General features: G+C 36.9%; 1 protein-coding gene across 1 annotated transcript; it reads right to left on the bottom strand.

Annotated features, from left to right (window-relative positions):
• LOC149000002 (RPA-interacting protein A) lies at window positions 1-10,819 on the bottom strand. The gene is made up of 7 exons (XM_089140660.1): window positions 10,643-10,819; window positions 5,868-5,941; window positions 5,364-5,456; window positions 4,698-4,935; window positions 3,863-3,954; window positions 1,238-1,345; window positions 1-882 (listed from the first exon to the last, which is right to left on the bottom strand). Exons 2-7 carry the CDS (start codon window positions 5,928-5,930, stop codon window positions 721-723), a joined length of 756 nt encoding a protein of 251 aa, XP_088996786.1. The 5' UTR covers window positions 5,931-5,941; window positions 10,643-10,819; the 3' UTR covers window positions 1-720.

The following is a 10,819-nucleotide window of genomic DNA, read 5'->3' as shown; positions in this document are numbered from 1 at the left end:
AGTGATAAAGAATTTATGGTCCATACTTAGTAACTTCCAATATTTCATTAGATAAATTACTTCCAGATGTTTGAGTATACTATTGCATACCAACCTACTTTTGACACTACTGAACTGCAAAGAGAGGGTATCATTTGTAACTTAATGTCTCTGTGTTCTTTATGGAAGCAGCCATCGAAGGCAGAATTTCATGGTTCAAAGAAGCAATATACACACAAGATGTCAATTTCAATTGAAATAATATCTATAATGGATTGAACTCAAGGGCCCAATTCTGTGATACAAACATTACTGCAAATCAAGCCAAACTATGTACTACAAAAAAGTGGAATCTCCCCTTTACTTTTGGGGTTTTGGTTGGCTATCTTCTACATGATCAGGGGCCAAAATTGATTTACGTTTTATACATCACAACTGAATCCAAGTTGGGCATCTTATGATACTCCCTATGAAGACCCAATATACTCATTTCTATGAAACCCAGACTTAAATTTACTATGGGAGGCAAGGCATGAAACTCAAACTAAAAACAGAAGTGCTTGAAAGGATTGAGAAGAGCTATCAGATGAACGACAACTCGGGAAACTGTCATCTAACTGCTATGAGGAAAGGCAGATTTAGGAGAGGAAGGATGGAACATAGCTGTTAAGAAAAATAAATTGATATTACATATTTCAGAAGTCAACATGGATGTGTGACCTACATATAAAAGGGGATAATTTACAGAATAATCTCAAATGTCTTGCAAGCCTGGCAATGCATATACAGTGCAGTTATATCAAATCTGCTCTCAACCTGGAACTCGGGAGTCAATTTGCATCCCCTATCCAGATGTTCTATGTGAGCTTCTGCTAGACGATCCCGCAAGATATCCAAATTAACCTGCCAAGAAACACATGAGCCATCAAACCAAAAGCATTCATATAGATTTCAATGATGTGAATGACAGTAACTGTTGATTTTTTTCTTGTCTTTAGCTATTATGTTGATCTTCCAAAAAGGAGAAGAAAAACAGGAGCTTGATTTCAATAATTCAAGTTGTATAAATAAGCAGCCACTGTTTTAGATCATAAAAAAATGGCAGATGATTCAACCGCAATATATGAAATGACCTTCTTCATGAGGTAATACCAACTAGAGACCATTAGATAACATCTTGCTCCCATGACCACATAAATCATTTTGGGATGCAAAAAGACGGGAGACAACATCAAACAATAAGAGTAGATGGTATCACCTCATTGCCTCTATTCAATTTAAGCTCACAAAGGGTGCAGTGTACAAAACGATGATTCTCTTGCATCTTTCCCCGTTTACAGACGGGACACCAAATCTCCTGGGGAACCTATAATTCACAGCAGAATATCCATCATTCAATCTTTCAGAAAGAAAAACAATAATATTATTCAAAATATTAAGAAAAAAGAAGAAGAAAGAAAGCAATAAATGTAGATAGAAATGGCTGAAAAATGAAGGCCTGGAATCAACAGTTGGGTGGAGAAGATGATATCTATTTTCCCACCTTAATATCCACCCAATTAGTGGCAGTAAGCGAAATTAACTTTACCAGAATAAAAATTATCACATGGAACTGCAAAATTATTAGATGAATAATTGAAGGAAATGGTGCTTAGGATCCTTAATTCTGAATTTTTATGTAAAAACCTAACTTGATTCTGCAGAGTGTATGTACCCATCAGCTATAAGTTTTAGAAAGCCAAATTGCTAAGTCAAAGGACCTTCAAAATTGCTCCAGCTTCACACATGTGAGACATGTTCAATCTTTGGAGGCATTTAGGTTAACATGATCTATCAATTTTCAACAGCTGATTTGTTGTATTTACGTCTCTCTGGAGTATTGCTAGCCCTTTTTCCTAATTTTTCTTCGAAAACAGTAGAGAAGGATGACAATGAGAGTCAGACAAAGGCTTTAGACCTAAACAGCCATTGAGCTGGCCTATTGAATGTCAACTCCTTGTCTAAATGGCGGTGCATCCCAGAAACTGTGCTAAATACTGTGCTGTAAGTTGATGTCTACTGGCTGTCAAACTGTCGACCCCAAGTACTGAAGCAAATTTTATACCTATCCTTAGGCTTTCAATATCATAACCAATTGTTTTGCAAGAATTGTCAAATGAAGAGAAGGGAAGTTGTCCAGGGAAAAAATAAAAAGATAATTATGGGCAGGTCACGAGGCTCCCATTAAAGTAGTTTATCAAAGGGGAAAATTTACACAGCCTTACCCCCTCTAAGAAACAACTTCCAGATTATATTTCTGTGGCTCTCCCCCATCCATCCCAAACACCCCCTCATCCCCCCAAAAAAAGGAAAAATATTTGCCATGGTAATTTTGTTAGTCATTACAATTGTGTACTTTGAGCATGGTTTTTCCATAATATTGTTGGTCCTTTTAGTCAATCAACCATGGCAAAAGTGCTTGAGCAATTTTACAGTGTACCTACAAGCTCCTCCTCAAATGATGGATACTGAACAAAATCCTACTAGGACAAGGGGCATAGTTATTTAAATCAAATAGGACTTAATAAGCTTACTCCTATTGGAACTAGGAAAGAATGACTTGTAGAACTCAGAGATGCTGGCTGGTTTGATATACCCCTGAACCTGGTCAACAGGGAAACAGGTGCTTGCTGGCTCGAGTGGCCCATCCTACATCAGCTATAGGAAGGTTGCACAATTTATGGAGCACATCCAACAAAAAATGCATCCTCATCTCTAAAAGAATGTGCTTTTACTTAAAATTATGTGATAATACCATGATCAAACAAGGGGGGATGACAAAATCAGATGAGGGAGACTTATTGCATACTGCAAAAGACAAATATCCATTAACAGAGATAAATTGAGAGAGATCCAAATTGAGCATTTTTTTGGCCCCAGATGAACATCCGGCATTTGAGGACCATTTTTTTTTACTATTTCGACGCATTTGAAACAAAGTTAGCAACATTTTTGGTAGTTGTAGTAGACATTGAGAATGAAGACCTTAAATCATATGTGCTGATGCAGTGTGCTGAAAAATTATCAATAAATAAAGGTCCTGTAGTGGCCCTTTGCCTTTCAAGATTTTATTTTTCTTTTCAATCTTTCTCTCTTTTCTTCCTTCCAATCAATTCTGCACTCCATCAGTGTTTCATGGTATCAGAGCAACGATCTTGCATAAGCCACAACTCTTTTCTTTTTTTCCCCAAAAAATCCTATTGGTTTCTGTTTTTAATTCCTTAAAAAAGCCACATGATCATTAGTAGTCAGTATTGACTGAGACATACCATAATTTCATGTTACTGTTTACATTATGGGAGAGGTTCTGCTACAATATCCATGAGCATTTTCATGCCTTGGAAGAGGGACATTAGTGGAAAACATGAAATAGGGGGAGGCCGAGAGGGGTAGATTAGACAATTTAGGGGGTTGTGGTACAGTAATCTGTGTCTTGGGAGAGGCAACATCATGCAGTTACTGCCAAAAAAAAGCTGGGCATTTGTCTTTGTTTTGCCCTTACATTATTCTTTTTTTTTAGTGGGGGCGGGGGGTAGATAGAAAAGAAAGTTAATAGCAGTAACTGTTTGAAAAGCTTCTTATTGGTGCATAGGCCTTGTTGTATATACTATAAAGCTTTTCTTATCTGTCTCCCATCCCCCCACCCACATCGCACCCTCCACACCCCCAACCCCCCCCCCCCCCCCCCCCCAAAAAAAAAAAAAAGGTAAAAACAAAGGTGCATAGCTCAAATCTTTAGGACTATAATATATTACAAATCTAAAACCCCATCTGCAGAATAAAATGAGCAAGAATAAATATATTGCATCTGCAAACATATAATAACTTAATTGTGGATGCATACCTGACCATCACTCAGCTTCATATGCTCTAAAACTGCATGAGCTAAGTATTCATCTTCTTTGTCTTCCCAACTTCCATCATACTCTTCTACCTCTGCAAAAAGCTACTTCAATCACTTAAATTTAGAGAGAGAAAACATGGATATTTTGGCAAGATCTATCGTCAAACTTTCCACAATAATGCAATTTATGTTCCATTACTGAAACTAACTTACGTCGAGTCGAATCTTCCAACAGGGTATAATAGAGATTTCATATATATAAGGTTCACCTAGGATGGAGTAAAGAAAACACAAAGGTACTGCTCGTGTGTCATGATACTAGTCAAAACCAAAAAGATTCCATGATAAGAACCATTTCTTTTTTTCTTTGGGGAGAAAAAAACAAGAAGGGGAAAAGAAGGGAGGGAGGAAGAAGAGATAAAGCTGACATGGACGAAATGACTAAAGAATATAATATTTTGTAGGAAAATAGAAAGCAATATTTGGTAGAAAATGAGGTCAAAATTTTCAGAAAATATGTAAAAAACAAACGAATGTGAGAAAGGATTCAGCATCTGACACTTCTTATTAGCTTGAATAAGGCCTAATGGGGTTGAGTTGAAGGTATCATAATCCACAATCTGTAAAATGGTTCTTCAGAAAAGAAAAATGAGATGAGCTAATAGGACATATTTTCATAGTAAAAGCTACCACAAAACTCAATTCAACTCAACTCAACTACTTTGCCATCTCCCGACCATGGGGTTGGCAAAACAGAAATAAGAGTGAAATTTATATCAGAAACCCAAAATATCTTATGCTCAGAAGATACATTTAAGAAAACCATTACATTTACCTCTATTAGTTGGTTCCTCACTGAAATCTTCATAAAATATCCTTTGCAGTTCTAACATTATCTTCTCACATTCACCTTCAGTTGACTGAGAAGAAGTGTGGAAACCATCATATTCCCACAAAGTATCATTGTCTGCAACAGAGCAGGTTGAAATTTCAGTGTCACCATTCAAAGATGGGTCTTTTATTTTTCTCAGTTCCTCAGAAACTATGTCCCTGAAAGCAGATTCCATAATTTCCTACAACCAAAAATCAGTATACAATAAATAACAGGATAAGAAGAAGAAAAATGACAAATAATAATACCCTACGTAGGTCGAACCGTTGAACAAGTAATGAACGAATAAGATTAGGGATTTGGGATTTAGAAAAAAAAAAGAGCAAACCTGAACGAGAAATAACATGAGTATCAAGTATAGGCAGAACAAATGTAGATGATGATAATTGAGAACACAATTTTTGGAGCCAGAATTCTTAAAGGTTACTAGTATTATTATGGGAGAAGAGTTAGTTGGACAAAATAAATAGTCAATAAGAGAAAAATCTGAAAGCCCACTGTGAGACATCATCTGTAACACTAAAAATTGCCTTAAAAAATAAAGTAAATTTTAGAATTTGTTGTACATTGGATGGTGATCGGTGGGATAAAATTGTTGAAAAAAAAAACCTTTTTATTTCCGGATGATTCTACAGGTAATCTCATTTTCCAAAGCAAGCGAGTCCTGTCCTCCTTTATCCTTTTGAAACAATTCTCCCGCAGCTGTAACCATCAAAAGAATCCAAAAGTAATCAAAACCCCAGTGATAAAAAAAAAGGAAGAAGCAAGAATTCTGAAAAGTGTCGATTAAAAAATAGGATTAACTAGGATTGCTTGGAATTCAGCAATATTTATAGAATAAAGTAACCCAAATTGAAGAGAAACAACAGAGGTGCATGAAGGAGCCCCAATTGCATATTTGGGATCATGGTTGTCAAAGGCGTCTGCCAAGGTGCTAGGCAGCCTAGGCCCATTTTGGTCAAGGCGACTTGGTGTTGCCTTGTCACCTTGGTCTCCGTTGCCCTTTAATGCGTCGCCTTGTTTTGTTGCCTGGACAACCATGTTTAGGATAATTACAAATTCCAAGATACGAGAAAGATAATGTAACAAGAGATGTAAGGAGACGATGAGTACCTTTTCTTTCCAACAGGAATGATGAGCCTTCAAAGGAAGCCTTCTAGGTAGACGATCCCCCATTACTTCTTGTCCTAGAGTAGTAAAATTAATAGGTTTTCAGATCAGAAAATCTGAAAGTGGGGTCTATTTTCCAGTTCCAATCTACATAAATGAGAAGACATGGAAAACAACTAATTCAAGAAGCCACACAAATTCCATGAGAGGGAGACTAATTTGGGAAAGCTTGATTGAGGGCTCGGAATGCATAAAACAAAACTTATAGTGTATGACAAAAATTGGAAGGGTATCACATTTTTCCCTTGGTTTAGTGACCCAGATTGACAAAATTTCATTCACCCAGGGGGGGGGGGGGGGGAGAAAGAAAAAAAACTGTTTAGTAGTAGGAAGTTAAAATATCATGCTTTTAGCTTAGTTAATGAAACAAAGCATTATACTACAACATAAATCTATTGGAAGGACATACACATAAATCATGCTTTACTAACAATATGTTGGGATTCTAACCCCTTATCAAATGCTGTTTCAGTGGCCAACCTACTAATAAATATCTTGTTTCTCTGATATGAAATCAAAGGACATGGTAACAAACCCAAAAGGTACACAGATGTCATATTTGAAGCACACTATAAGAGAAAAAATAAAGCCATTGGATCTTCTACTTAGAATCCAACTCAAGCTAGAAGCTTCCAATAAGATCAACAATACATGCTGTTCAAAGTTCTGGCAACAGATAATAAAAGAAACAGCCGAAACAGTAGGTCTGAACAATTGATTACTGCAACAATCATGCAAAACAGAAGGTAAACAATAGGGTTCTCATCACACATGACATTGATGGTCTGAATGTTCCACTAAGGTGGTAATCTACCACAGTAAACAGACAGTAAAGCAGCCTTACAAATTACCCTCAGCAGAACAGAAAGGGAATGAAAGGCATAGCAAGTGTGGATTAAAAGACGTAAATTTAGAAAAATAAGGCTCCAAGAGTTTACAATAAGAATTATTAAAGAAAACAATATTTACACCCACACCCCACATTTTCATTTTACACCGTTGGATGGACTTATTGACACATGGCACAAATCTCACAGTCGGCGGCTAGTAACTGTTCGACCACATTGGCTAGCTACTATAGCAGACACAAACTGCACTATGCATTGATTATGTAACTGCAATTCCTAACTTCTACGAAAGGTTTTTTTCATTATCAAATAAAAAAACTGTTCAACCACAAAAAAAAAATCCTTTATGTTAGGTTTTCTGTATTTTGTTCGCAGCCAGCCCTGGAATCACGACATCTGGTGTTGGAAGATCCAGCAGTTATAATGGAGGGTAATTTTGTAACTCGATGCCATGTATTTAGAAGTTCTCAAATTTACAACTTGAAACCCCCCCCCCCCCACTTCTCTAATTCACTCCCAGAACCTTCATTCTCATTCTACAGAAAATGATTTGGGAGAAAATCTAATCGGAGCCCTAACCCTAGATTTGCAATATGCAAGCTCTGTCTCTCTCTCTGAGGACAACGGGTTCCATCTTGTCCGGTGTCATCAGAAGTGGTTAGTGCAGGCACAATTCGGGCTAGTTTCATGCCCTTTACATTTTTTGTAGACCCATCTTCTCATTGCAATTTATTCAGTAGCGTACTACAGTTGTCCTTTCTTATGTTATGATTTCAACAGGTTCCAAGTCAAGTGTAGACTGCTGAGCACTGCCCACAACATAGGAACCAAGCATCAGCATTGGCTCATTTGGGAACTCTATTAGCTCTTAAAGGTTCCAACCAACTTTGGTTTCCTGCTGCTTTTCTTTCCTCTCTCATTACTTCTATATCTATAATAGATGTGAGTTTTTGTGGTCACCCAACCATTCTTCCTTTAATGTCAAATTCATAAATGCCGATCAGGATTCCAAGACCTTACTCTTTTCTGGATCTACGATAAATAATCTTCTATGAGCGAAACTCCAAGCTTATCGTACCACAACTGGAACCGCAACAAAATCTTCACAAAGCTGAGAAACCTCCAAAACAGAGTCTCCCTCTTCCAATTTCAACAAAATTCACAGAGCTGCTATGGGTCAAGACTGGAAGAATATTTCAAGATATGAAAAGCAAATTGCATCTTCTTCTTCTTTTTTTTTTTTTTTTGGGGGGTTTCTTTTATGAAGAAATGAAAGGCAAATTGCCTTGATAATCAGAATAATCTTTGGCGATCTCCTCTGGCCCTCCTTTTCCCACCTCCCCCCATTGGTTTCCTTCTTAAAGAACATAACGTTTGAATGAAACAATTATAGTGTAGACTGGGACTCGAATAGGTATATCTATAACCCCAGCCCACAATAGGGTCACCACACTAACAGTACATCATATCAACAGTTTCCAGCAACAGATAAGAACAGAAACACCTAGGTGAACATGAAGGTCCTTCAACTGTTAAAACTCTCAACAATGCGTCTCAGTATCTTAGGATGATATCTTAGCCACAGAAGAAACAAACCCATGCAAGTGCTTGTCTATCATCAGGACGTGAAATAAGCTGATACCCAGAAAACTGAATAGTTTCAGAAGAAGCAACTAGGCTTTGCAGATGGACAAGATCTCCCAATTGAGGTTAGGAGACTTGGACAAATAAAAGGTTCAAATTACAGTTAATCTAATGGATGGATGAGATATAACAGGGTTTCAAAACTAAAAAGTGAAACTCACAACAGTTAGGTTTGGGATAAATCTTCAAGGCTTGCTTCAGTGACAAATTTCTCCAATTTCTTTGTTAGTACCTATACCTTGTTCAGAATTTTCTAATTTAAGAACAGAGCCATATAAAGGCTTTTGCAATTGTTTATGGTTCTTAGTCTTTAATTTTGTCTAGGAAGCCCATTGGCTTACCTTTGCAATATAGTATTCTTTGAATTATTTGTGAAAAGGAAAAAAGATGGACTGAGAGAGGGACTGTTCCTTAGTTAACCATGAATCAAAGAAAGGAAAAAACTTGTATCTATTTGATAATTCATCTGGAGTTCTTTATACAAAATGGAAGAGCACTTGAAGATTATAACCCTTCTTTTCCATTTGTTGATGCTGAGTCCTTAGCTCAAAATGGAAGAGCACCTGGGGATTAACCAGGGAATGGTGGTTCAACTCCATCAGAATTCATACATTATTGTTCTCTTCTTTTTCTTTTTTCCCCATTTTCTTGGATAATACATAGTTGGGTAGAAACATGAAAGTAAAAGTTCTTCTCTTAATTACATTATTGGTAGTCTGATCTCCTATGTGGCTTCTAGGTGATGTCACTTGCCAATCTAGATCTTCCAACTCACTTAATACTGCCTGTGTATGATGATAATTGCTTTGCCATGTATGAGTTTCAAATCCAAGTAAAAACAGTATTCTTCGTTTTTACTCGTCTGGAGAATCTTTTTTGAGTTATTAGAGTAAAAAGCATTTGTGGATATCTTATATTTCTGATCTAAACTCTACACTTTGAGCTCATGCTTCCAAAGTGGATCTATATTCTCCATCTGTCCGGGGCCTGACCCATTGGATCCACCAAAAAACTTATACTACTGCCACCTCCCATCTCATAAATACACCAAATTTCAATCAAAAGGAGCACACCCTCTCATTCTCTTCAAGCAGCTCCAAAAGTCACCAAAATCAGCCAACAGGAAATCCCAGTCTCCAGACTAAGTTACTTCTAAGATCTAAGTTCCTAAAGGAAAAAAAAATCAAAAATACCAATTTAACTTGCAGTAGTTTCAGAAAGATAATTTTTTTTTAATAGCAGAATCACCCAGATCAGTTGGACTACAACACCCATTTACCAAATGTTCTTGTCTCACCTAGCTTCCACAAAAGAAGGTTTGAACTTGTAGAAAATGTCAGTATGCTTAAAAACATATAGAAAAGTAACTGACTTCTATATCTGATGCTGAACTAGGAAAGAGAGGAGGGTAGTTTTTTTCGTGTCATGAAAGATGGAGTCTGTATTAGCAGGGAAGCAGGAGCTATGAGGATTCGAGATCTTCTGTCTATAGTTGTTAATGGGCTTTACGAGACATCAATGCAGGATATCTTCTTCACAGAGAAGCCCAGCAAGATCATATCGAACTCCTCATTTTTAGGACTTCTACTTCTTATTCCTCATGAAACCCGACCCAATTTTCTCACTCCCAAGCTCCCAAGTAAAGCTAACAGTTTCCCTAAACCTAATTATTTAACTGATATGGAATCACCCAATATGCTGGATTTGTCTACGCTAGCTATTAAGACATGTCACCCTACCCTTCCAAGTAGTTTTGAGAACTCTACCTTATAATTATCCTTTGAATTAACGGTTTTTACCTCATTCAAAAAAAAAAAAAAAAAAAAAATCAATGCATAATGAAGTTACAGTCAAGTCCTAATCACATTCTACAAAATAATTACAGTGGATAGACCAAAGAACTAAAATCCTAAATCAAGATTTACATAATCTGATAACCAAGCATCTGGATAAAAACAGTGTAAGACAGCAACCTATGCATAATGCACTGAATTTGGATAAAGGAACTCTGATAATATCTGAATTTGATTCAATTACACGATTCGGTTGTAGTATGAACGAAAACTGATCCCAAAGGAAGACAAAAACAGAAAAAGCTAACTGAATTAGCAAATAGATCATCACAAATCCTGCATCCCAATCTGTATACTCATACTTTTTAAGGGTTTTATATTTATATGACATTGAAGAATGGAAATCCAGAGGATTAAGCATAATCGAACTAACCGAGTAGAGCAGGACCCAAATCTGCCAAAGTTTGTGTATTTCAGAAAAGCAGTCGAAATCGACTTCACCGAAGGGAGGCGAAGCTTGGGTTAGGGACGCGATCAGATTTATCTCCCGAAACGTTTTGTGTAGAATACAAACGAGGTTCCTGGTTTCTGAAAGTAATCCGAGTTTTTT

The sequence above is a fragment of the Hakea prostrata genome, chromosome 11, assembly GCF_041222555.1.
Source record: "Hakea prostrata isolate BN-2017 chromosome 11, UWA_Hpros_2, whole genome shotgun sequence".
Lineage (NCBI taxonomy): Eukaryota > Viridiplantae > Streptophyta > Magnoliopsida > Proteales > Proteaceae > Hakea > Hakea prostrata.
This window is presented reverse-complemented; position numbering and strand designations above follow the sequence as displayed.